General features: G+C 48.6%; 1 protein-coding gene across 7 annotated transcripts in view; it reads left to right on the top strand.

Moving 5' to 3' along the window:
- Positions 1-22,702, top strand: part of MGAT5 (alpha-1,6-mannosylglycoprotein 6-beta-N-acetylglucosaminyltransferase) — a 309,086-nt gene extending 286,384 nt beyond the window's left edge. For all 7 annotated transcript variants that reach the window (XM_016206246.2, XM_087819890.1, XM_087819887.1 and 4 more), the window contains exons 15-18: positions 4,654-4,770; positions 10,748-10,822; positions 17,311-17,468; positions 20,985-22,702. In XM_016206246.2, the coding sequence (XP_016061732.1) occupies positions 4,654-4,770; positions 10,748-10,822; positions 17,311-17,468; positions 20,985-21,183 (549 nt within the window). In that variant the 3' untranslated portion in view covers positions 21,184-22,702. The remainder of the gene's footprint in view (positions 1-4,653; positions 4,771-10,747; positions 10,823-17,310; positions 17,469-20,984) is intronic.
- Positions 22,703-27,422: the final 4,720 nt, after the last annotated feature.

Genomic DNA, 27,422 nt, shown 5'->3' with positions numbered 1-27,422 from the left:
GACACTCCCACCAGCTGAGCCACCCACCTAGGGCTTGCCCATTTCTTTTTACCGTGCATAAGTGGATCTTGCCTGTCACAGTAATGACTGTGGTGCTCTAATGGTGATTTTCTTTTCATCATGATTTTTTTTTTTAATGCATGAAAAGCAAAGAAACCCATCCCTTTTCTTACTGCCGTTTTTATATACAAGCCTCTGAGGGATTATTAATCAAAAGTATCTTAGACTGCGTTGGAACTGGCACCCATTCATTAGTGATAATTCTAAAGATTTCGATGGTACTTTGTTACACGTAAGTCCTTTTTCCTGAAGAAAAAAGAAAAAAAAAAGGTAGGGCAATTAAACACAGTCTATTTCCCAGCAAATTACGTAGTATTACATAGACCAGATCAGCCAGTAGGAAGTTATTGAGAAAAATATGTTCATTGTTTTCTATCAGTTGTCGCTGTTTAGTAATTTGCTTTTTTTTGAGATGGTGGAGAGTTTCATTCTTTGTGACTTAAAAGGAGACTGGGCCTTGGAGCCACCACAGGCATTTGGTTCCCCCGGGCCTTCAGATGATGGCACTGGTGCTTGGATGAGACTAGGCAAGAGGGCGCCGTGGGGTCCTGTCAGCAGATGCTCAGCAGGTGACCTCACACCGATGACTTCATCAGTCCTGGCTCCCATGGGAGGCCCAGGATGCAGAAGGTCAATTGACAGATATACACTGTGCTCTACGGGGCCCATGGTACCAGTTGCTGCATTTGGAGGAACTTACTAAGAAAACGCATTTCCTGTTCTCTAGGAGCTCAGAATTTGATAGAGAAGAGCGATAAGACAGATTCGTCATCAATGGAAATGCATATAAAAATCGCTAAGTAGATGAAAGAGGGAAGTTAACTTGGAGTTGTGCCAGGTGGGGAGTGTGCTGTGTTAACTGAAGAGGGGTGTAGAGGAGCTGGGTTTTAAAAAGGAAAAGAAGGAAAGTGGGTTTCAAGCGGAGGGCATGAATGTTGATGTGACCCCAAGGTCACACTGTGCTATGCAGAAGGGCAGGTTCCATCTGATGTCCATCTCCTCTGCTGGAGACAGCCCCGGGAGCAGGCCGGGAGCCAGCAACGCCACGTCGTCCTGAGAGGAGCCAGTGAGCTTGGCCTCATGGCCAGGCGGGCCCCCCACTCTGCCCTTAGCTCACAGAGGCCACAGAATGTCCCTGAGCAGAGAAGCTTTAAGTTGGGAAAGAGGCATCAACAGTTCTACAGATTTCTATGGGTCAGAAATCCAGAAATAGGAAACATTTTAACGCAAGTATATACAATTGCATAGCTATCTTTTGTGCCCATGCTAGTCTTTCAAGATAAGCAACAGTTGATCCACATAAATTGCATATATGTCTCTTCTTTGCGTTCATTTGAAGGGAAGAAAACGCCTAGGTTTTCCTTTGTTTTTAGAAAGCAAAAAAGCTTTGTCTTTATTTTTTGCATTGGACCAATTTTTAAAACCACAGTGTACGCTGAGGGGAAAACGTTCCATGATGCTGTGATTAATGTGGTCTGTTCAAGTTATACTTTAAATGTAATATAAATTGGATTTTTATCTTTATTTGGGAAACATATTAGTAGGTTCTTGGTCATTATTATGACATTTTGTAAACCATTAGAAATTCTCTGGCTTCAGGGTTTTGGGTTTTGGGGTGTTTTTTTTCCCCGTAAAGAGAACTCATGTCCTCAGAGATTTAATAGCTGCTCTGAAGTAATGCCTCATATTTAATAAGATTTTCATTACTTTTACAAACTATACTCCAGTAAATTTACTGATTGATATACAAGGAAGTAACTCAGATCAGATGGTTCTCAATAAATTAACGAGAAGGAACATAACATTCGGAGGGGAAATAATGAATCACAGAATGCCTTCCTCATAAAATTAAGTAACCCTCAATAAATGTAAATGAATAAATGATAATGGCTCCACATTTTTATTTTCCGAGTACTTAGCGCAGCCTTATAAATAAGCAGGGGTCTTAGAAAGGGCAGGGGAGAGAGACTGCTATGTTAGTGGCTGAAGAGTGACATTTATGGCAAGTTTAACTCTCCCTGTGTCCATTGACACAATTAGTTACGTAGTTTGTTCTCCAAGCGACAAAGTGAATGTGGTGTGACATTTTGTTCATCTTCAGAAAAGGTCTAATACAGGCATAAGTTCAGTTAGGGATTTTTTTAGGTTGTGTTTTAAGAGAGTGATTGAAAGAAAGACTGGTGCTTACATTGGGCTTCGTTTGGCCTTTGTCTTAGCATCCTTTAATGTCATCAGTTTCCTTTCTGTGTAGAGCTAATAAGTTGTTGAAGGGTCTGGGTTTGAATTTGCTCAGCTTCTTTGTAGCTGTGTGGTCTTGGGGAATTGTAACCCCCGTAGGCCTCAGAGGCCTCATGGAAACATAGGAAACCTGAGAATGATGTATGTCAGGTGATTGGCACAGTGCCTGGCCCAGCTAGGGGCTTCATCTGCACTCATTGAACCTAAAATATGTGCTGAGGGAAACAAATAATGTTCCTGCAGTTCCATGAGCCTGTGGGCATTCTGCAGGCTCTGTTACTAACCAGGAGTCTCAGCAGAAGAGGGTCCGTGTCAGAAGGAAGGAGAACCGAACAGGCTGGAGAGAGGCGTGGCTCCGCAGAGAGGGCAGGAGAGAAGCCAGGACCCCCGCACCTCCGGATCGTGTAGTTTTCCCGCCAGGGCAGGCCTGTTGCCGAGGCTGAGTGACTTACCCACCGAGTGGTGCACACGCACCATCTGTGCGGTAGAATTCAAAGAACGGTGACGTGAGCCAGATGGAGAGGCGTCAGTTAAATCACCCAGTCCTCTGAGTACATGGGGCCTGGACAGAAAGAGAGCCAGCGTGGCCTCTGAAGCAAGGGCCTCCACCCCAGCAGACCCAACACCTCCTTTTCTTACAAGGATAATGTAGCATCTGCTTTTCTCTCCTGAAATGAAATGCGTAAATATTATACCCCACCTATGTATATAATTTCAAAAAAGAATGATTCTCTAACATAAGAGAAATAAAAGCAAAATAAGTTACAATAAGGTAATGCATATTTCAGTGTCCATGTAGTCGGGAAATACTGACCTATGCCCAAGAACCATACAGAAGACACCTGATACCTCGTTCCTCTTTCCCGTGAATAAGTTTGTAGCTGAGGGGAATAAAACAGGCAGCTGAGTCTCATCAGCTCTTTCCTCATAACTGACATGAAAGTGGAGCTAAATAAACAGTTCCTATGTATACACACATCTGTAAGCAACTGACATGAACGGGGTGGCTGCAAGGATGGACTGACTTGGGCACGGTGTGCTGAGGTCATCTGAGTGGCGTTGACTTTGCTGCCATTTTTCTGAAACGGTAATGGCTTATTGATGACGCTCCAAATAAAACAGCACGAACACCCCTGATTTACATGGTAGTTATGTTCGTAGCAGATTCAGTGTATATTAAAACTGTGCCAAAGAGTTAGATCCTATGAACCCACAGGAAAGCCCGGCGGGGCCTGGGAACGCTGTGTGGGAAGTGGATGCGTCCGCCTTGCGCACGACTGGCGTGCACATCACGGTGTCTGATATCCCGGTATCACCCTCTCATCAAGGGTGGCACCCCCAGTCTCTGTAAGAACCGAAAATGCTCTTATAAATGCCCCAAATGCCCCCTTCACGCCACAACCTTGAAGGGATACAAGAATAAAGGTGAGGCCGCATTTTTGAGGGGTACATTGAGCTGTGTCGGAGAATGGGCTCTTCAGGAACTGAGAATTATCAGTGTGCATACCGGGTTTCTCTGGCCACCCTTTCTTCTTAAACCAGAGCCCTCTTTACAGCAAACACTGCCTTTCCTTGCTTGTCTGAATCCAGATTGTCTTTATATAAGTATTGAGGCTTCAATGTTGTGTTCATGAGTATTCCTGAAACCATTTCAGAATTCCCCCAGTTTTCTGGTAGCATTAGTTCTCTGTCTCCACCACTCATCCAACTATGATTTTAAGACCTTTATTGTAATTTTCCTGTGCTTTCCTGCCTGTCATAACCAGCGTCTTTTAACACACACAAGTTTAATCTGGGTGATTCCAGGGCTGGAGGGTGGAGGGTAGTAAGTCTTCATTTTTTCTTGGTGCAGTATTGGGGGTTGAAGCCACCTGAAGTCTCCTGGGTCTGCCTCACAGATCTCATGGCCTCAGGCAAGGCCCTGGCCCACATGCCACCCATCCTTGCACCTCCAGGGGCCCCTCCAAAGTTCTGAGGAACCATCTCAAAGGGCCCAGGATAGCCCTGGACATCTGCTTTGAAACATCCCACATGAACCTATTGAGCATCCAGGCAGGCGCTGCCTCAGTTTCCTTATCTGTACCTGTTAATGCCATGCCTGTGCATCCAGATGGCTCTGAGTGGGCTCAAGAAATGTCCCACTGGGTCCAAAGCCATCGCTACTTTATTATCTGCTAATGGTTTGCTTAAGAGGTTTTAATGGTCAAGGACAGATGGAAAAGGAACCTTGTTACTTACGCAAGTACAAGTTGGTACCATAAAAAGCCTAACACCTCATCCAGCACTGAAGATGTTTGTGTGTTTTTTTAAAAACAAGATGTGTGTGAGACTGAAGTGTTTTGTCTTCTTTTTTAGCTGACATCGCAGCACCCTTATGCCGAAGTTTTCATCGGGCGGCCCCACGTCTGGACTGTTGACCTCAGCCATCAGAAGGAAGTCGAGGATGCAGTGAAAGCAATTCTAAGTCAGAAGGTGGGTCCTTTTGTTTCATTGCCCCCCATCTGTAATGTGAACTGAACCGTGCAGGAAGTATCACAGGCCTTTGTTTGAGTCATTAGAACATTTCCATGTCAGCTTAACTCTGGAATCAGAAAATAGCCAAGCCATGGACTTGGCCTGGGGATCTTATGAATGTTCTGCAGAAACAGAGCTGGTATCTAGATGTATATGGTTCTACAAACCCTTCAACGGGACCCCTGGGTCCCAGACAGCAGTAGGAGCTGGGATTATAGGACTTGCTTCAGTGACCTAATTATGTAGCTCTCACAAACACCCAAAAAGACAGACTTGCGCCCGGCGAGCATGGCTCAGCGGTTGAGCGTCAACCTGGGATCCAGGCAATCGGGGTTCAATTCCCGGTCAGGGCACATGCCCAGGTTGCAGGCTTGATCCCCAGTCAGGGGTGTGCAGGAGGCAGCCGATCACTGACTCTTTCATCATTGATGTTTCTATCTCTCTCTCTCCCTCTCCTTTCCTCTCTCTGAAATCAATAAAGATATATTAAAAAAAATAAAAGCAGACTTGCTCTTCTTCAAAAAGGTGAGGCTAAGGAATATTTAAGGAAATACGGGACATGTTTTTATATAGCATCTATTTGGCTTTTCTAACTAAACATTTTCTAGAATTTTGTATGAGTAACTGACATCTCTGATTCTCTTGGTCAGTTCAGCAGACATTTCTTACATACCTGCTGCACACACAGCACCCTCTGAGCCCCTCTAGGGGATGCTCACTTCCATAAACATGGTCGAGGCTGGCTGCCTGCCCGAAGGACGCTTGCCACCAAGTAGGAATGGGCTAAGTTACCCTTTCTCCCAGCCCCAGGACTGTTTCGGACTCTGTCAGGTCAGGTGTACCCATCCCCTGCACGCATCCTGTCAGAGCACTATTTCCTCTTATAATTTTTAAGAGAAGCAGTATAGGCAGGGCTGTGAAGGCAGGCCGGAATCAGACAGTTTGGGTTTGGGTTCCAGCCCTACCATGTGCTAGCAGCACCCCCTCAGGCATTACGTAACCTCTGAGCCCCAGTTTCCTTATCTCTAATGTAGGCTAACACTGTGTGCTTTAGAGGGCAATTGTGAGGGTTTAATGAGACAGTGAGTATAAAGAGCTTAAGTTCAGTGTCTACCACATGGTGTGTGGTTGGTTAATATTATTAAGTTAGTACAGTGGTCCCTCAGTTTTCTAATGTGACCCGTTCGGGAAGATCGTTCTAGTTCTGAAACGTTCGAAAACCGAGGGATCCACAGCCGACAGCGAGGCCTCAGGATCTTGCCCTCAGCGGGAGCCACGTGGCATGTTCCACTTCCCAGGCGTGTTAGAAAACTGAAGCCTTTCCTTCCAGGTTTACGGTGTTCGTAACCTGAAATGTCCATCAACAGAGACGTTCAAAAACCAAGGCACCACTGTATTAATATTACATATATAATAATATACTGTCCTTATTTTTGTCATTGACAGTCTTGATTTCCACTTGACTCCAAGAAACATGAGAGCAGTGGATATATGTGTCTCACTTTAGTATACTCAAAACCCAGCATAGTGATTTACCTGATGGATGAATGGAGACAGGGAGGAATAGATGTTTGCAGAATATGTTCAGTGCCAATAACAACATGCAAAAGGTTGAGGGGTGTAAGTAGGGAGAGACTTTCTGGAAGTGCAACATTGAGTTAAGTCTTACGGGATGAACAGGAATTTGCAAAGCTAAACTGAGAATTGAGCCCAAAGGGCAGGGGTTCCAGGCACAGTATAAGTAAAGGGAAGGCCCGGGAAAAGCATGAATCCTGGGAGAAATAGCCATTGACCCATGTAACAGGCCATCTTGCCCCTTTGAGAAATGAAGTGTGGCTCCCTGAACTGCCGGTTTCAACTCACTCAACCTCCAGGGGAACACAAACACAGCTGTTCGTCACCATGTTCTGCTCCCTCTGAAGAGGGTCTGGTTGTTGATTTGTGATAGAACCTCTCAGAGCTTCCCTTAATGTCATAGATGATCTCAATCCCGGTCCTCACAGTTTAGGGCAGCCGTGCCCCAGACCTCTTGTGGCCACGCCAGGAGAGTGCTGAGTAGGGTGTGGCACCAGTGAACTCCGTCAAAACATCTGCCACACATCTAAAGCTTCCACCAGAAAGACATTCCTGGGGAGATGGAAGGTTTTTCTTACTTGAGTCTCCAGGTTCCTTAGTAAATTCATTTCTTGGGGCTGCCATAACAAAGAACCACAAACTGAGTGGCTTAAACAACTGACATTTATTTTCTCATGAATTTAGAGGCTAGAAATCTGAAATTAAGATGTCGAAAGGACCATGGTCCCTTCAAATTCCCTAGTAGAGGACCCTTGTCTGTGTCTTCTACCTTCTGGTGGCTCAAGTGTTCCTTGACTTCCAGCTGCTGCACTTTAACCTCTATCTTCATCACATGGCGATCTCCGTGTGTGAGTGTGTGAGTGTGTGTGTGTGTGTGTGTGTGTGTGTGTGTGTGTTTTCTCATTTTGGATTAGGGCCCATTCAAATCCAGTATGACCTCATCTCAACTTGATTACATCTAGAAAGACCCTATGTCCAGGTAAGATCATTTTCACAGGTACTGGGAATTAGGACTCCAACATATCTTTTTTGGGGACTCGATGCAACCCACATACTTAGTTAAGTGCACATCCCCTTTAAGAGAAGGCAGAAAATCTTGGACCATGGAGTCTACCTTTTGTCAAACAAAAGTCAAAGGGGAAAATCCTTTAAGACTTAATCTTGCACTTTCCAGAAAGTCTCTCCCTACTTACACCCCTCAATCTTCTGTATGTCTGGTACCTAAGTCACTAGGAGTGGGGCGCTCAGTGTTCTCCACTCACTCATGCATGAGGCTGGCCCTGTTCACCCCACGGAATCCTTAGTGTTCCACGTTATAAAACCCTGGTCAACCTTTTTCATCTTGTGCCAGAAACTATGTGGGCCACTTATGAAGAAAAAGTAATTACAGTGGTAGCTGATAGAGAGGGGGACCTCTTCCTACACATCTAGAATCTTTCTTTATGCCTTTATGAGCCTCATCCCATTTATTCGTCTTCTAGCTGAGAAGATTAAGATTTAAGGAAATTAATTTACTCAAGATCATACAATTAGTGAGTAGTAAAACCTGGATTGACACTTAGGTCTTTTTGACTAGTTAGTAAAGGTAATGTAAGGGGGGGGGGGCAGAATGCATGAAATGAAGTAAAGGGAAAGATAAGAGTAGAAAAGAGAGATGAAGTGAGGATTGAGGTTAATACAAAAACCAACGTCATTAAAATCCTTCCACTTGTTAGAAATGGGTCAGAAATCTGGTGCCGTGCTTTCTTGTCTTTAATTACAAGATTTTAAGTTACACAATAGTCAAAACAGGAAAACATGACCCATCATTAAGGGAGGAAACAGTGAATAAAACCAGACACAGAGATGGCCCAGGTGTTGGAATTATCGTACAGCCACTTTTTAAATGCTAAGGTGGTAAATACATTAAAAGGCTTGGTGAAAAAAGTGGACGATGTATGTGAAGGAGATGGGGAATTTCAGCAGAGAGATGGAAACTTCTTAAAAGCCAAATGAGAACATGCTAGTACTGAAAAATATGGTATCAGAAATGAACTTTTTTGGTGCTCAGCCTCTTAGTTGTGTCTGAAGAACTCTATCATCAGACTGTACACAGCAGAGGAAAATACCAATACACTTGAAGACTTCTCAGTAGAAATTATCCAGATTGAAACACAAAGAGAAAATGGAGAAGGTGGCAAGATAGTGGAAGTTTCCAAAGCCAGCAGGAACTACACAGTGTAGCCAGCAGGCATCCTTCCTGTGGCCAAATGAGTAACAGTCCTTTTTCCACAAAGTAGAATGACCAAGAACTTCCCCCTACTTCTCCACGACTGGCCCTACATGTGTTTCTGTGACTGGATGTGGTATCAGCATTCTCTTTCATTCCATCCCCCAAAGAGGCCTTGACTTGTTCCCGAAGGGCTGTCATCCAGAAAACTGCCACACACATACACACCTCCAACCTGCACAACAGCCTCTACATCAGAGGCTTGCTAGTGTTCTCTGACCCTGGAGAGCTTTCCACGCAGAGGCCCTGCTCCCGTTCCCAGCAGGAGGCTAGTGCAACTCAGGATGGCAGAGGTGGCTTAAGAATACAGTTTCATTGTTTTGCCTTTCCTTTATAGGAAAATGGTTTGGCTTTGTATCTTTTAAAACAGTGAATTGGGCCACAAAGCAATGAATGAGTCAGCTTCCCTTTGGTTAAACTGAGTTTGGTTGCTAGGAGCACACAGGAAGAACCATTTTTCTGTATTGCATGGAGCCCTTTGAATTAATTCACTTCCATTTATAGAAAGCTTCTGGAATCATCCACTGGTTGAGTAAATAAATAACGTTTAAAAGAAGAGAAAAGGTTTACATTTGGTATGAAGGGCTATGTCTGGATTTGAGAGGACACAGCAAGTGCAAAAGCTTGAAATGAGAAGACACAGCTCGGAACAGGAAGTCAGTTTTTCCAAGTGTTTGAACTCTTTGGAAATGAGCTATTTAGGAACAGAATGACCTCTGTTCTTGCAGAATAATCATGCCCATATAATACTTAATGCTCAGCCTCTTAGTTTTGTCTGGATGGATGGATGGATGGATGGATGGATATAGGCAGGGATGGTGAGAAACAACTTGTGTGATGCACCATCTAGTTGTGTGTTTGAAGATACGTCATGAAATTAATCATGGTTGAAGATTTTAAATGTAGTGTGTAAATCAACACACACACAAAAGGGAGAGAATGCCTTGAGACCAACTGCTTGTGTGCCCACAGAGGGAGGTCTTCTCTATCCATTAACCCATTTTCAGTTGGCCTCAACTCAGACGTTTTGTCCAGTTCTCTACCCTGTAGACTCAAGATAGGCAAGTACAGACTTAAGAGGGTGATGGTGAAGGTCCCCCTCTATTCTGTTGCTGACAGTGCTCTTGGGCTCTCTGAAGCTGTAACACACTGGGTTGCTGATGGTTTTCTGCCAAGCGGAATTTCCATTTCAGGTTGGTGATGCTAGCTGGCTGCCCCCAGAGCACAGGCTTCATAATGTTGGTCCAAGCACTGTGCAGCAGAGATCAAACTCGCATTTCTTCCCCTTCCCACAGGTGCCACAGTATTGATCAGATTGTCTCTCCCACCACAACAAAGCACCTCTAGGCTACCCTCAAAGTCTGGGCTCCTTAGCCTAGAGATCTCAAGGCTTTTGTTTAATCCAGTGATCCTCTTCCCAGCCTTGTCTCCCAGCCTCCACAATCCTGAGCTCTACCCTCCTGCTGTCTTCTTTGGTGTCTAATCTCACATTACTCCCTCGGCTTGGAATACCTTCCACATCTTGGCTCACTAGAATCATAGCTGACCTTAAAAGCCCACCATGAGCATAAGTCTGCTTTGACCTTCCAGCCTCCAAGTACCCTCTCTATGAACTGTCTGTGGTGCTTTATCACTCTGTTTTCTTTCACATTTCTTTGGGTACATGTCATTCTCACCTCTGAAAGTAGGACAGTGCTTTTGTTACTGTCGTGGGTCCTTAAACCACTCATCATGTGCCTTTCTCAGAGCAGTGAGCATGTATTTGTTCAACAGATGTTTGAGTGAATGTTGACTTCCTAATGTGCCACACTGCTCAGCGTTGAGAGCAGCCATGAATGCTGCCCCAGGGGGCTTACCTCTGGAAGTCATTTTCCCACCTTTTGCCAAATGCCTACTCTGTGCTAGACAATGCACTAAGTGTTTTATTCCCCCCACCCCCCACCCCCCATATAACCTTCACTACAGCTTCAAAGAGGTAGATTTTTCTCATCAGTGTTTTACACATGAAAACCTGAGGCTGAGAGACAGACCAGGTAAATGTCCCATGTTTGGCATCTTCCTCTTTTGTGATACCATGTTCTGTCTCAACAGATTGAGCCATACATGCCATATGAGTTCACATGTGAGGGGGTGCTGCAGAGAATCAACGCGTTCATTGAAAAACAGGTGAGGCTCTTTAGAAGTCCGTCTGTCTTTGCTGTTACCAGAGAGGGCTCTCATGAACGGGTAAGAGCTCATGTTTCTGTGGTTATTTCCCTGATTTGAAAGACTCCAGAAGTTGGATAATGGCTTTTTGGAATTCTAAAGCATGCCCTGTTGTGGTCACCCAGGGAAGCCAGTCTGTCCTTGGGGGAAGAATGTTCTTTATGACAGTGGAAAGCCAAATGGAAACTTATGGGAGAAATCGAATGGTCAAGATGAAAACCTCCTTGACCATCAGACTGTATGTTGACGGGGTTCTGAGAGGGATCTCAAAGACCTGGGTGGGGAGGAGTACAAAGAGACGGCTCTCTAGTCCTGCCAATGGTCATTTCTCACCCTAAGGCCAGGACTGAACCCTGAGGTTGCTAAGCATTCCTTTTATAAATGTTCTGTAATTCTAAATAGGTTAAGACTTTTCAGTGGTTTTCAAACATCTTTTAAAACAGGACCTCTTTTCAAACAAAACTTTACATGAAACCTAAGTTTATAAAACAGATAAAAGCAGAACTTTATTTCCAAAGCAGGGGAGGGTTCTATAAGTCCCATGACCCCATCAGCATGGAAGCTGTGACTTGTGTTCATGGAAGTAAAGGCCAAGTGTGTCATTGCCTCATTTATAACATTTAATTCCTTAGGCTTCAAAAGCAACACAGAGCTGGAAATAGACAGACCGAGAGCCCCTGTGGGTAGGGGAGAATGAACTCCTTGACCAGATTCCAGAAATAAGGGGCTCCTCTAAAGGGCAGAGCAGGGTGTCTTGGGGTGATCAAGAAGTCTTTGTACAATAGGGGATGAAGATTAGCAGACTCAAATAGAAACGGTATGTTAAAAATATAAGTAGGCATAGTTCCTAGGCCCAATATAGGTTTCAGAGGAATGATTTGGGTTGACAGACCATGCGAGCCGTGGAAAACCCTGGTGCTGCTGTCAGAGGGAGTGCCCTGGTGCGTAGGCTTCAGGATGGCGATCTCATATTCTGAGTTTTTTTGGCCACAAGATGGCACGCTCTGCAGCCAGCCACCTGGGTTCCAGTGCCCCCACTCTGACTCTGGTCGTGTGATTTGGGCGTGTTACTCAGCCTCTCTGTGTCTTAGTTTCTTCCCCTGTAAAACAGGGATATAACAGAACCCCGTATGGCCAACGTGAGTATTAAATGAGCTAATACACAGGCAGTGCTTAGAACAGGGCTGGCACAGTGCTCAATAAATGCAAACTAGTGTGCTGATTACTGAGTACGTTATAGCTTGTATAATATCGTAGCATATTCTTACATAAGCATATCTGATTGTAATATATGTTATATAATATCACTCATCAGACTGGACCATGAGAGCTAAACACGTGAATTATTATCATTCAGTTTTTGCACAACACCTAAATTAAGAAGGACAGCAGCATCCTAACCCTCACAACCGTTTGCCTACAGACTGTGCCGATGTGTACCAAGCTCATCACAGTGCATCATCTCATTTAATTCTCACGTAAGCCTGGGAGGTGGCAGGAATAACCCCATTCTCTGGACAGGGGGAGCTGAGACTCGCAGTCACAGGGCTCACACGTCCTGGAATCGGGCTCGGTGCTGGGTTGGTGGAGCCCAGGCCTGCACCAGCAGCATTGCCAGGCCAGGCCATGGCAGGCGGCCCAGAGCTGTCCTTCCCACGTTCTCTTACCTCAGGGATCTACGGTCCTCCCTGAAGGGGCGGGCAGGAGCTGCTGTGACCTCCTTCCGCAGTGAGTTTCAGACACAGCTCTTACGACCGTTAGGGAGGCTGCCTGAGGTTTTACCAGCATCTCTGCTTCTGAAACCCGCCTCCTACTTCCCCGTCTCCACTTCTTCTCAGGGAGAAGGGTTACTCACCCCCACAAGTAAAAAGACTCTTTATCAAGTTTATGAAGGCTTTTATTTCTTTCTTTCCTAAAACTCTGGAATCCCGGCCAGTCCTTAAAAATTCTCACGTGGCCTGTTCTCTGTAAATTATTACTGTGTTTCCTTTCAGACAGGAAGGAAAACAGACCTCCTTAAACAGACCTTGCTAAGTGCTGTGTAATGCAGGGGCCATGCCCAGCATGGTCACCTCTAAATGCCATGTGCCTGGCTCTCTGCCTGGTGCACAGTAGGTGCACAATAACACCCAGTTGAAGGACTGAATAAGTGGGTGGTAGGGAGGGAGGGAGTGCCTGGATTTTGGTTTTTTTGTTTGTTTGTTTTTTATGTGTACCAGAAGCCCATCTTGGACCTTATGATTGGAAAACATGTCACTAAAACATGCTAATGGAACTTCCCTTTCACACCACCTCCTGGGTGTGACTTCTCCATAGAACTCTGGGGCTCACAGAAACCCAGAGATTTCTTTCTTGCCTGCTGCTCATTCATCCATCCACTCTGCAGATGTGTCAGCTGGGTGCTGTGGACTCTGCTGGGAGTTGGGGAAGAAAAGATGGCAACGGACTAGTCCCTGTCCTCAGGGGGCTTCAAGAGTCACAGAGAAGCCAGTCAGGTCCACAGGCAAAGCCACTGGTATAGGTTACACCCTGCAATAGTGACATGTCCAGGATGCTTTGGGATCCTTAGTTCCATCTGCAGGGGAGGGAGGGGAGGGACGGGAGTCTCTCCGGAAGCATTTACAGATGAGTCCTGAAGGCAGGCTGGGGCACATAGAGAAATGGAGGTGAATTAGTAGAAGTTTAGCTGTGACTGAAGAGAGACGATGTGAAGGGTGAGGCTGGAGGAGGAGACAGGTCATACGATGATGCTGAGTCTCATCTGAAGAATTCAGAGTTGATTGTGGGACAACAGGAGGGCAAAGAAAGGTTTTAAGACGGTGAGGGCAGTGATGCTGTCAGATTGGTATTCTGGAAAAATCTCTCTAGGTATCTTCCAGGTATTTCTTAGTAAACATTTTCCCAGTGCTGCAAAAAGAGCAGTAAAGTGGCCTGTTGTGAGTTTATCCCAGGCCTCTCTGGAGGGTTTCATTGATGCCATAATGTTCTCCCAACTCCCCCGGGAAGATGAAGCCAGACCCCACTGGCTGACAGATTGGGTCCCCCGCCTGAAACTGTTGCCTCGGGCCCCGTGTTGGGGTGCTCTGGATGTTCATTGTGTTTGCAGCTACAGGGATACCTTCAAAGAGCAGTGAGACCACAGAGAGGAGTGTTCTGGTTTGAACAGGAGAGCCTCAAGCTCTGAAGAGGTGGTAATGCCTCAGGTTTCCTGTGGGAGCCTCGGCTCTAATTAGGCTGATCTCTGCCTTCAAGCCCTCCCTGTGATCTACAAGGGGAACAAGGAAGCTGTTACTCCAGAGCCCTTTCAAAGTTGTCCATCAGCTCACCAAGCAGTGGGAGCCAGAGGAAGCGGGACTGAGAGCAATTGCGAGAGCCCCAGGCTTCAGCGAACAGCTGAGCGGTTGGCAGCGGGGAGCCCACCTCACACCGGCCACCCCTGCTGGAGCCCAGCGAGAAAGGATCCTGGCTCTAGGAAAACCGCTTGCTTTTTGCCTCTGATGTCCTTGTGCCCCTTTAACTGTACTAAAAATGTTGATTTGGATTGCAGGCTCTTTTAAGTCATCTCTCTAAATGAGGTCCTCTCACGCTGGCCAGTGAGGCTCAGTGGTCAGACTGTCAGCCCCAGAACTGAAGGCTCATGGGTTCGATTCCTGGTCAAGGGCATGTACCTGGGTTGCAGGTTCAATCCCTGGCCCCAGTGGGTGCAAGTACAGGAGGATTGATTAAATAAGTAAGTAAATAAATAAATAAATAAGTAAATAAATAAAATGAGGTCCTCTCTACAGCCCCAGGGGGTTGGTGGGAAGACAAAAATCCCTGTGATCTGAGGTCAAGAGCACCCTCTTCCCTTACCTGAGTGGGTCCAAGCTGTTAGGGTTCTCGTTAATGCATTTCTTGGGGAAAACTTCGGTATTTGCCTGAGGCCAGAGAATATAGCAGGGTCTTTTAAAGAAATGTTCAGATTGATTTCGGAAAACCATATCTGTGCTCTTCAACACTATTTTCTACTTCCGGTATAGACCTTATAAATATGGAGAGTGGTTGTGTTCATATTATTTTGCAAAGAGCTGTGTAATTCATGTGAAAAGCATTCTGGAGATAGGGACGGGAAAACGAGTTAACTCCAGGAGCCACTGTGGAATCAGCTTTAGTTCCAGGGAAGTCAGCTCATCAGAGCCTGTGTTGAACTCCCTGGGGGAGGAAGGACAAGCCTGGTAGTGAATCTGGATAGTCCAGGAGGTGACAGGTTGCAGGGCAAGAAGAAAAGGAATTGAAAAGGGGAGAGGTTATCACTAGCGTGAGGAATGTTTCCATGGCAATCTAGTTTGATAATGATTTCGTTGCCCCAAAAAGCTCATTTGTGCCTATTTGCAGTCAGTCCTTTGCTCCCTGACCCCAGCCCCAGGCAGTACTGATCTGTGTCCTGTCTCTGTAGATGTGCCTTTGCTGGAGACTTCTGGCTTCTTTCCTCAGCATAATGTTCCTGTGGTTCACGCATGTTACAGCCTGTATCAGTGCTTTATTCCTTTTTTATTGCCGACTAGTATTCCATTGTTTATCCATTCACCAGTTAGTGGACATTGGGGCTGTTTCCACCTTTTAGCTGTTGTGAAGAGTACTGCTGTGAACATGCATGTGGACGTATGTTTTCCCTTCTCCTGGGTCAACTCCCAGCAGTTGAAGGAGATGGAATGTGAGAGGTTCATGTCTAACTCTTTCCAGAGAGAGCTTGTTGGTGCATTGATTGATTTGCATGTGTAGAGATCACCCATGGAGATTAGTCACCACAGCTCTGATTCCCAGCCACCTTCTCTGTTGCCCTGGGGGAAACACAGATTCCACCTCGGGAAATCAGCCCCAGGGGCCACCCGTGGATGAAGTTCACTCATTTTGAGGAAATCATGGGCTGAGAATGGTGGGTGCCAATAGGCAACTGAAATATTTTAATACGGTGAATTGGTCAATATTTATTGAACACTTTTTCAGTTCTAGGCCCTGGATTTCCAGCTATAATATAAATAACAAATGTGACCCTTACCCCTTAATAACTGGCTGAACTTGGCCCAAACCCCAATGTCATGACCTAGAAATTGCCACCACTGCCCCACACTTCCCCCCCCCCACACACAAATTCCTGAACTTACTTACTCTTGACCCTGCCTCTACACCTGTATCTGAGCCTGTCTTTTGGGTTCCAGACAATGTGATTGTGCACAGAAATCCACTTGTTCCTGGCATGTCACGGGTGTAGTAACTCTGCTAAAGGCTGGGCCTGGACTGGGTGGGGGCGAAGAGTTTATGGGAAAGATCCCATCCCCTACAACCAAGAGGGAGGGGCCAGGCTGCCCCTCTGCCAGGTGCCTCTCTCCAGGGAGGAGCCCCCATCTTCTCTAGCCCGTGGTGTTTGTGAATAACATTGTCTCCATGCTGTCCCAGCCCGGTGACAAAAGCAGCAGCACCCTGACTTCTTCACAGTAAGCTGTGTTCATTTATTCAGAACATTACTTTTTCTATAAACTTCTGTTGGTTAATAAACCTTTCTCATTACAGTTACTGCCGGAAATTTTCAGAATAGTCAAGCAAATTTAGGGAAATTTGGTGACTGGTTGAAATAATTGTTATAGAGAAATGCAGATGTTCTGTGTTCTGAGTGGGCTTGTTAACCAGATTGGAAATTACTATTTATGTCTTATTCTGTCTGTAGAAAGCCTTTCTCAGTTAGAATATTGTTTTTTTCTACTTCTGCTGTCAAACCTCCAGGATGTAAAGCCATTCGATTCAGTTCAACAGCTCTTTATTGAGCACCAATTATCTGCAAAGCACCATGTTAGTGATAAGCTGCTAACTCCTATTCAGCCTACAGAACCCAGCCTGGAAGTCTCTATTTTCTGGAAGTCTTCTCTGATAGCTACCACCATCACTCTTCCCCTCCCCACAGTTAATTAATTATTTTTCTCCTCTGAGTGGCCTGTGCGTTCCTGTTTGGACATCAGTTTTGTTCTGTTGTTTAGTTTTTTTAATGTTCGCCTCCCTTACTGTGCTCTGAGCCTTTGAGCCCAGAGACTGTGCTTCATTCACGTTCATATTTCTTTCACCTAGGGAAGACTTTAGCAGTCATTTGTAAAGTTTTGAATGGTTGTGGGACTCGGGCACCACTGGCACCCAGAGCTTGCGCACTGTCCTCAGAGGCCCTGGGCTGCCCAGCCCATGTGGGAGATGGGAGATGCTGTCACCCCTTCTGCCGTTGAGGAAGCTGGTGGGCAGAGAGGTAAAGAGCTGGCCCAAGGACAGGGTCTGGCTGAGGCCGGTTCTAACCCAAGTTTGGCGCCCACCTCTCCCCTTCACTGCCCTCGTGCAGAGGCGTCCTCTCCTTATCGGGCTGCTCGGCAGGCCGGGGACCGCAGGTTGCAGCTTTGTTCCCTTGGCTGATGGCTTCGTTGTCATTCTAGGACTTCTGCCACGGACAGGTGATGTGGCCGCCCCTCAGTGCCCTGCAGGTGAAGCTCGCGGCACCCGGGCAGTCCTGCAAGCAGGTGTGCCAGGAGAACCAGCTCATCTGCGAGCCATCTTTCTTCCAGCACCTGAACAAGGACAAGGACCTGCTGAAGTGAGTGCTGGGGGGTGGGGGGCACTCAGCTTACCTTTGCCCGGAGTTGGGTTGAGAGGGATGAGCCTTGGGGACTGCTGGGAAAAGATGTGGGAATGGGAGTGGGTGGGAGCGTGATCCCCCAGAGAAAGTTAGCGGGGGATTTTTATTGTTAGGGAGATGAGGTCACCTGGTGTGCTGGTATATTTAGAATTCAAATGGGGGTGTTGTATTTGCATAAATAATATCATATCCAGGCTTGGAGATTGTGGGAGTTGTTCACTTTGCTAATGTCATACTCGCAAACCATGGGAGCAGAGGTGGGCACAGAACCACAACCGTGGCCAGGTCCCCGGGTGGCCCAGCAGTCTGAGCAGTGCAGGTGGCAGGTCACAGCCTTGCACCTGGAGTCAGAAAGGAATTAGAAACACAGGCAAGGGGCCGGCACAGAACACCCACCGCGAAGTCCATTGCCATCTTCCCCTGCCACAGTCCCTGTCCCTGTCCCCTTTTGCACTGTTTTCCTGGAACGTGGTGCACAGCCGGGCGCGAGCAGCCCTGACTCTGCCGGGTCCCTCGGTGGAGGTGGGTGCAGCCCGGGAACGCGGGCCTGAGCTGCCCCAGGAGGGGCTGGCTGGAGGGCATGAGCTTTACCCTCCTGCTTGCATTGCTTTCACTGACACCACTCACTTCCCTTTGCTTTGGCATTTTGAGTTTGGCAGTTGCAGTTCCCAGATTTCCATGTGAGGTTCCTTCTGACCTCTGACTCATGACCCCATCAGTGCTAAATCTCCCCATTATTACACCGCACCCTGAACCACATAGTGCTTATTTACTTGGCCACTCCCCACCTTAACAGCTCTAATTAGATCGTTCCCCCTAAAAAAGAGATATGCTGTCCCAACCCTAGATACTCTTTAGAGCTGTGTCCTGGCCCAGTCTCAAAGGGGGTGTTTAAGGAATGGAGTGGACTTGAGGTTCCGTGGACCATGGTGGGTCACTGTGGTTCTGGTAACACATGCTGTTTGAGCACTTTGTGGTGGTCTCTGGAAATCATCCCTGGGCAGGCTGCTCCCATGGCAGCCTCTGCTGACATGTGCTCACAAACGTGGGCACTCGTGTGCTCACACCCAGGAAGCTGTGCCCGGGGTCTGAGTCCAGGTGACCCGGCAGCAGGAGCAGGAGGGTTTCTTCGTGGCTCCTGACAGTAACAGCCCTTGCCATGGGGTCTGAGATGAGTTGTAGACGTTTCTACGTTCCAGTTTAGCCGGGTACCAGCCAGATGACTCAAGATAGAGCAGCTGCTGTGATTCCCTAAATAAATGAGGAGCGTAAGCATAACTGTTTCCCAAGGCCACGTGCCATATGGCAACTTGAGTGCACCAGTGAGCTCTCGGGGCCCCTTACTGTGGGTTGGCCAGTCAGGGTATCCTGTACAGGACTCGGGACCCCGAGTCGCTGGCTCACTTTCCTTTAGGGAATCCATAAAACCCCCACTTCCTGCCCTCGCTCTCCTGGTCCATGACCTTAACCTTCTACGCGCCTCCATCTCCCAGCTGGCATGCAGATGATGGGGCATCTGGCAACTGCAGGACGAGAGAGGAGGGAGCAGTGCCCTCCCAAGCACCGGGCGCCAGGCTGGCAGCCCAGGAGAGCCACCAGCATCCCCCGAGATGTACTGGAAACCACCTGATTAGCGTTGGCAAGGACTCCAGACCAGGGAGTTTGTTAGTGGGCTGGAGGAAGCAAGGGGGGGCAGGAGGAATGGGGGTATCTGGAAGCTTTCCAGAGGCAGCAGGAAACCTTTGGCTCTGCAGTCGGATCCCCACCCTGTCAGCAGGAGTCGAGACTTCTGTGAAGGTAGGAAAAGGAGACCGTTGGCGTGTGTGGAGTTCGCGCTGTAGGGCAAGGTGGCAGGTGGCAAAGCCCACCCAGCGTCTGCCGGGTCACTATCACCATCGTGGCGGTGATGGTGATTGTAACAATGGTTACCACTTCCTGAGCCCTGCCACGTGCTCTGTAAGTGCTGTTATTCCTGCACCCCCTGTGAGTTAAGGATTATTTATCCCCAGTTCACAGAGGAGGAAACTGAACCATGGAGAGGCTCAGTCATTTGTCCAGGGTCACAGGTGAAGCCAGGACTCAAATCCGGGTCTCCCTGGCCTGTCCTTACCTCCTTCTCTGAACTGTCCACACCTGGAGTGTGGGCACCAGACTGGACACCTGGGGAGGACTCTTTGTTCTGGGGAGTCCGGGTGGGTGACACCGATGTACCCCAAGCCAGAGGAAAAGGCATGTGACTCTTCTTTGAGATAAGAGGCCAACAGTGTTGGGAACAGGAATACCTGGCCATCCTTGCCCCAAGGCAGTGGTCCAGCCACAGAGGGCGAAGCCATGGTCTCCAGCCCCCAGTCAGTCAGTTGTTAGGAGATGGCAGTGGAGCAAGAGCTCAGGCTGGAGGTCGGGCCTAGATCCAGACTCCTGCTCTGCGGGCCCGAAGCCTCGGGCACTTACCTGGGGGCGGGGGGGGGGGGGGGGGTCTTGTTGCCATGGCTGCAAAGGTCCTGTGACTCAGGCCCCCAGAGCAGCACCTCCCCAGGGACCATCTCACTCACTGCTCTGCAGCAGAGACCAGCCCATATAGCAGGAATCTGGTAGCCATCAATAAAAACATTAAATGTAGTTGTAAAAAATACTTAAATAGCCCGGCCGGGCGTGGCTCAGCGGTTGAGCATCGACCTAGGATCCCCGCGATCGGGGTTCAGTTCCCGGTCAGGGCACATGCCCAGGTTGCGGGCTCGATCAATGACTCTCTCATCATTGATGTTTCTATCTTTCTCTTTCCCTCTCCTTTTCTCTCTCTGAAATCAATAAAGATATATTTAAAAAATAATAATAAAATAAAAATTAAAAATACTTAAATAATACACGATTTTGCCCCAGTCTTATCCTTAGAAGCAACCATTGTTAAGGCTTTAGTGTGTGGCCTTCTTGGCTTTTAGACCACCCATAGTCTTGCCACACACACACACTCGCACACACATCCTATACACACACGTTCATACTCAGACGTTTACAAACCCACGCACACACTCTCCCCCGCACTCGCACGTACCCACGCACGGGTTGGTCGTGCTATAGCTCCCGTTCTGTTACCTGCCTCCCCGGGACACGCTCGCTGCTGCCTGCGGGTCCACCTCGTTGTTTTTCAAGGGTGGCGTGGAGCTCGGAGAGCACCCATGGGCCGCACCTGCTTTATCCGTTCCCCACGTGGTGAGTTTTTGGGTGGTTCAGTTTCTCTCACAGACAAGCTTCCCTAAGCAGCCTTGACTACATGTTCCCACACACACGTCCAGGCACAGACATCTTTCTCCAGCCTCCATCCCTAGGGGGAAGATTTGCTGAGACAGGGTGGCTGCCATCTCCTTTCTGCAGCAGGAGACCGAGTGTGCTCCCCAGCCACCAGGAGGTGGGCCTGAGGAGCCAGTCACGAGGACAATCCCTGCATCTCCAACCCGGTGCCTTTCTCTTCCTCAGGTATGAGGTGACCTGCAAAAGCTCAGAGCTGGCCAAGGACATCCTGGTGCCCTCCTTTGACCCCAAGAAAAAGCACTGTGTGTTCCAAGGTGACCTCCTGCTGTTCAGCTGCGCAGGCGCCCACCCCAGGCACCAGCGGATCTGCCCCTGCCGGGACTTCATCAAGGGCCAGGTGGCTCTCTGCAAAGACTGTCTATAGCGGCCACCGGCCCGGCCCTGCACACACACTGCTGGGAAGACAGCGGCTCCTGCCCCGCCCTGGCAGAGCCGGGGGGCACACGTCATTCAGGGACTCTCGCCAGAGCCTTGACTTTTTGGTGGAAGATTTCGATTTGGTGTCTCTCCCGCCATGGTCAGAGCATCACAGTGGCGTTTTCACCAAAACAAAAGGAGAGCAGGTGTCAGGCTGGGAGCCTGGCTTTTCTCCCTGGCATAACTTTTATTTTTTTTGAGGAGCGACTGTAGGGAGAATCCATCGATGCACCTGCTCAAGGATAGAGCACGAATCTCAAGATTCATTAAAACAAAACAAAACCAGAGAAGGAACTGAGCTGGTTGGAAAGAACTTTGTATGGGAACATTCCTAAATCCATTAACTTATTTATTTGGGAGGGAGGGAGAGGGTCAGGGGAGGGCAAAGAGGGATTGGTCACAGGTCTTATTTCTTTGATTTTCCACTGTTTACCATCTGCCTTCACTGTAATGTTTTTTCTGTCTGCTTCAGGCAGTGGGCAGGAGGGAGAGATGGCGCACTGTGGGGCTGGTGGCACGCTTGAGGGCAGCTGAGGGTATCTAGCTTCTCAAAGCGGATGGTGCCAGAACAAAAGGAAACCTTGTGTGTGCGCTTGAGGGGTGGCAGCTACGGGACAGGTACCGATGTGGGGGGGCAGCCCAGCCAGGGAAAGAAGTACAAGGTTGGGAAATTCACATTTGGTGGTGGGTGGTAAATCCAGAAATGCAGGCCTGAAAGAGCTACCCTTGGTTTTAGTCGTTTAACCTCTAAGAGGGTTGTTTCTGAGCTGCGAGTGGACAGGAGGAGTGAAGCTGGCCCTGTGAACTGTGTCACCACTGGAGCTGGGCTCCAAACAGGTGAGCTTGTGTTACATTCCTTCTGATGGCTGATATCACCGAAGTCCAAGGACGGGGGCTCTCAGTGAATGTGTTGGTCGCTGGGGCAGGCAGGGTGAAAGTGACCCGCTGTCCCGGCCACTCACCGGTGGGGGTGAGGGTGGGGTGGCTCTCAGTCCAGGCATCAGTATTCTGAGGGGAATGAGCCAGTTGGCAGCCTGGCCTGGTCACACTCACTGGACCCCCTTCCAGCCCCGGAGCCCCTGCGCTCTCCTTGTGTGGGTTCCCCACCCGCACTATGCACTGTTTTTGTGCTTAGGCTATAAGTATGTTTCCTGCGAAGCCTTCGCCTCCCTCCTAGGAATCTCCCTATTACGAGGCAGCTGTGGTCCACCCAGCCCTCAGGGTGGTTTCGAGTGCCTTGGTGGCTCTGGCAGTCCTGGCTTCCCAGCACCCTGCATGCCCTCAGGCAGCTGGCCCAGCCTCAGGCTGGCAAGAAATGGCTGGGTGGGCCTTTGAGAAGTGACACTAAAGGAAGGGTTCTGTTTCATGAGGACCAGGGAGTGGGGAGCCTCTAGGTATGGGGAATTACGTTCTGCCGTGCTTCCCTGGTGCGTAGGTAATGCCAAATGTATAGCCAGCCTTTTTTTTTTTTTTTACTCGGACTCAGTGGGTCTGAATCCCACTTCCAGTCCTAGAGAATGGAGGGGGTAAGGAGGGGCAGCCGGGGTCTCCCCCACCCCTCAGGTGACCCCTGAACACGCGCTAGGGAGAGTGATGGTGGGGAGGCCTGGGCCCAGCAGCATGGGCACAAGTCCAAAGGAAACTTTGGTAATAGGGTGTGTGTGTGGGGGCGAGTGTATGTGTTCTTTTAAGTTTTGCAAGAGCAGTTGCCTGCAGGAGGAGAATGACTGCCTTCCATACTGTTAGGAACTGCTTTTCCCTGTGAATGGGCCTCGTGGCCGCGCCCTAAATTGTGGGAATTTGCTTGAGCTCCCCCGCCTGCAGTTCCTGGGCCAGTGCTGCCCTCTCCTGGGCTCTGCTGGGAGCTTCCAGTGGTGAGGATGTCAGTGCAGGCGTTCGACCAGCAGGGGGAGCCTTGGGGCCGAGACCAGTTTCCCACGCGCAGCAAGGTCAGCCCATTTTGCAGGAAGCACAGGAACTAGGAAGCTGGAAAGCTACACTCTGGAAAGACCCTGTGCCTGCCTTGTGTTGCAGAAGCTGCAAGGATTGTTCGCTAGCTGCCAGAGCTCAAGGCCTCCTCACCTTCCCGTTTCTCCTGTGTCAGGACCCCTCAGGTCAGGAGTGCAGCGGGGCCCTTTCCCCACGTCAGGCGCCTCTTGCTGCCAGCCCAGTGTTGGCTGGAGAGAGGCAGAGCTCCGCGGGGGACTGCTGCTCCTGGGGCGCGCGGATCCACACTCCAGATGTTGAAGGCATTAGCAACAGGGGCAGTGATGCTGGATGTGTCCTGGCCACCAGGCCTTCACAAACTTGGCCCAAGTAGGGTCAGTGGTCCACAGCAGGAAAACTGGGAGGGACCCCCCATCCCTGCGGGGCAAGGGGCGTGGTTCCTGCCTGCCCTGGGGGGAGCCCCTCTCAGAGTGTGGGCCTTTGGTGGTTTTTTAGAGACTCCTAAACCAACTTATAATTGAAGACACTTCCATACAGAAGGGATTCCTAAGCCAGGATCAGTGTCTTCCTGTGCTATGAGTATATCTTGCCTGGTCTGTAAGTTTTGTACATTTCTTCCTAAGTGAAATTTGGCTTTTTTCCTCCACTGTGATCTTTAAGTTGTTAAAAAAACTTGAGGGAAAAGATTTATCTAATTTATTAAAAGAGAGAAAGCCTTCCCTTGACATCTAAACTTTCAGGAGTAAGAGCTCCTTGAAGGGGAAATAACTTCTTTTAATGCCAGTGAACACCTCATTTATTTCGTATGTAACTTGATTTGCACATGAACAAATCAGAGAGGTTTTTTGCATTTTTGCTTAGATTGGGTCTTTGTCACTGCCTATCGTTTGCTTTTTTTGTGTTTGCTGTACATTTGGGAATGAGAGTCTGTTTCTTTGATATTTATTGTTTCTCTGAGGTGCCTTCTCACTTTTCTTTGGGGTTGGTTTTGGAATCTGGGTGCTGTTGAAGAGAGCAGACTCCTCCAGCTTGGAGACAGGGCCTATCCTGCGTCACTGCAGCTCAGCTGGGCACTAGCAACGCCCTACAAGCCCCGAGGCCAGCACGTGTATGCATGTGAAAACCCCCATGAAGCAGTGAAAACCCCTAGAGAAGGGCTGGCTTCCTTGAGACCAGCCCACACCTTCCCAGGCTGCTCAGTCCTTCTTTGGGTCTGGGGCCTGCTGGCTGCCAATGGGCCTGTGCTCCCTGCCACTGGGCACTTGGTGAAGTGTGGCCAGGGCAGAGGGCCAGCCCTAGCTGAGGGGTTGCACTGAAGGGGAGCAGGGCACGCTGAGCCCATTAGTAGCACTGGCCCCTGAACACTTTATCTGGTCCACATCACTAAGGTCCTCATCTGCATGCCTTGTTTCCTTAGTGAACACAGCTTAATGTGACTACTTGGTTTCGTCTGGGAGGAGAGCCCTCAGTGGTCATGAAGGCATGAATGTGACAGGTTGACTGAAACCGTGTGCTCTTCACAGGTGAGCTTGTGCTTTGTGGACTAGACCAAGGCGGGCCACCCCACTTTCACAAGGTGGCTAACTCAGATTGTGTATATAATAGGACATTACCACCCCTTCCATGCCCCCCAAATCCTTGATTTAAAAAAAAAAAAAGTTTTATTTCTTAACGACAGGCTCTGTTGTATGTGCTACTATCCCAAGCCTGGATTGCTTTATTTATTTAAAAATACTTTAAATACTTGGCTTCATTCCAATTCCATCCATCCCTTCAGGGCCACAGAGCACCTCCATGTGAAGAGACACCCAAGTAGACCCGGGCTTCTTTGGGAAGGTGGGATTTCCTAAAGCCGAGCGCCAGTTCCTTTCATTCCTATTGACTTCAACAAAAAGTGGGAAACCGAGTTTTTATAGCAAAAGGCCAAACTAGCTGTAGAGTCTCAGATGCAGAAAAAAGAATTACCCTAGCTGTCTTAGTACTTAGGGGTTTTGTGAGGATTCAGTGTTTAGCAGTGCCCGGCACATAGTAGGCCCTAGTAAATGTTAAATGTTATTAGCATTTTACAAATTTTGAGAAGTAAAGAGCTGTGCTCACTCTTTATTAGTTGATTCAGAAGTCATGCCTGCAGGAAACTGTTACTCCAGGTTGATGGAACGTATAGGATTTACTGATTAGCACGTCCAAGTCCCGCACCCCCCCCCCCCCCCCCCGCCGGTTGGAACGGTACCAGATCCCTGAATGCACTGACTGATTTGAAAATATGCCTCACTTCAGCCCCAGATGAAACTAGGCTGTGAGAATTTGTATGTGGGAGATGGCAAGGGTGACCTGTGACCCCATGCTGGACCTCACCCCACTAAGTCTCCTGGACCATTCCAGAGTTTTTCCTTGTGGAACTTTCTGAGCTAGAAATTAAGGTCAATTTTCTCATTGATTGTACCCCTTAAAAGTTAACTGTACTCCTCTGAAATGCAGTGAGAGAGGCTTAGAGGCTTTTGTGTGTTCAGGGGGAAAATAATGACCAACTGAACTTATTCCCCAGGAAGTCCCTTGCTGGCCAGGGTGGCTCCTCCACAGTCCAGTCCACAGGGATCAGACTCCTGGGCTGGTTAGCTGTCCCATTTGCTTCTGGTTCACTGATTTTTTTCCCCCCAAATCACCTAAATATCAGTTCACTTTTTGTTTCGTTGGGCTTTTAAGCCTCTTGCTCCCTGATGGATTGGAGCCCATCTCCTCTCCTGCCCCGGTCCTCTTCTCGATAGATTGCACTGTGGAGGAGTTGGCTGGGGCCGTGTCTGAGCCCCCGTTTTCAGCTGATTCAGCGGTCCTAGGCTTCTGTGCGTATAAGACTGGGGTTTACCTTCTTCAAAGCACCATTCCCTCTCTCTCTGATTTTGTGGAGCCTTGAGATTCTCCCCCACATACCCCCCTGCCGCTGGCGAGGCTTGGCAGAGGGACGAAAGGCCAGCAGGCAGGTGTGTGTGGCCGGTGGGGGGGTTCAGGGTGCACAGAGAACATTTGCCGTGCTGGGGTCTGAAGCCTGGCTGGGACAGCAGGATGGGAACGTCGCACAGTCTGCCCCCTCTCTTCAAAGAGGTGGAACAGACTTGGGAAGCATTTTGCTCAGTCCTGCCCAGGTGTTAATAGGACAATAGCAGAGCAATTGATGCCAAAGGAGATGGTGATATGCTTTCTGCTGTAGTTGCTGCCACACCTTTGATGTCTTTATGCTAATGGCCATTCGCATCTGTGTCTTCAAAAGCTCCTGGTTCACTCTGGGGTTAAGTAGTGCAGGATTCTGCAAATGAGGCGTCGCTGTCCAAATGTACTGTACCGGCATAGAGGCACTGCTTTGTTTTCCACTGTTGTAGACAAAACTAGGGAGAACTTTATTTTTCAATAAACTTTTCTTGTGTGACAAGTGGGAGTGATCTTTGCGGGGGGCTTAGGTGGGTGCAGGGTCACCTGCAGAACACAACCGAGCTGCACCCCCAGTGCTGGCATCTGCTACCTGCAGTCACTGCTGGAAACGCTGAGAGGACGGTCACATGTAAGGAGCGGAGGAGGGCCATGTCACTGTTGAGCGTCTTTCCCTACATCCTATCCACCAATACTAATTTCAGAGCGTTCACCAAGAAGAGAGTGAATCAGAAAGACCGGTGAGCTTTTTTTTTTTTTTTTTTTAAGATACCTGTACTACACCCAGTGTTTGAAAATCTTTAAGGATGTGCTAGTAAAACCGTCCTAAAAAGGCTGAGGGCCTCTTAGGCCTGGGATGCATTTCCCTCCTCATGAACATTCGGTTACTTTAGGCTCATGCCCTGGAAACAGGTCAGGTCCCTCTGTGCTCACACCAAGGGCTTGCCTGCCTGTGCGTGATGCTGGAGGAAGGCGTGGCTCGGCCTTGGCACAGCCTCTCTCGTGCCTGCCCAGAGCAGGGACAGCACTCAGGTCCCAGATACGGCATGGTTCATGCAGACCAGTCCCAAAAAAGGTGCCAAGAAAACTGAGTGTGTACGTTTAGGGGAGGCTATAGCCCAGCTTCCCTCCCAAGCGACCACACTATATGAAATACAGGGAACCTGCAGAAAGGACACCTGCTGAATCTTGCATTTCCCAGACCTATCTGAACAGTCCTCCCTTCCCCCACCTAACGTGTTTCCGTCCTACAGAGCACGCCTCTACGTGCTGCTAGAGGAAGCCGCGCACAGCATCAGGTTGAACCAAGGTCAGTGG

The sequence above is a fragment of the Miniopterus natalensis genome, chromosome 8 (genome assembly GCF_054644295.1).
Source record: "Miniopterus natalensis isolate mMinNat1 chromosome 8, mMinNat1.hap1, whole genome shotgun sequence".
In the NCBI taxonomy this organism is placed as follows: Eukaryota; Metazoa; Chordata; class Mammalia; order Chiroptera; family Miniopteridae; genus Miniopterus; species Miniopterus natalensis.
Note: the sequence above shows the minus strand (reverse complement) of the source record. Positions and strands in the feature narration are given on the sequence as shown.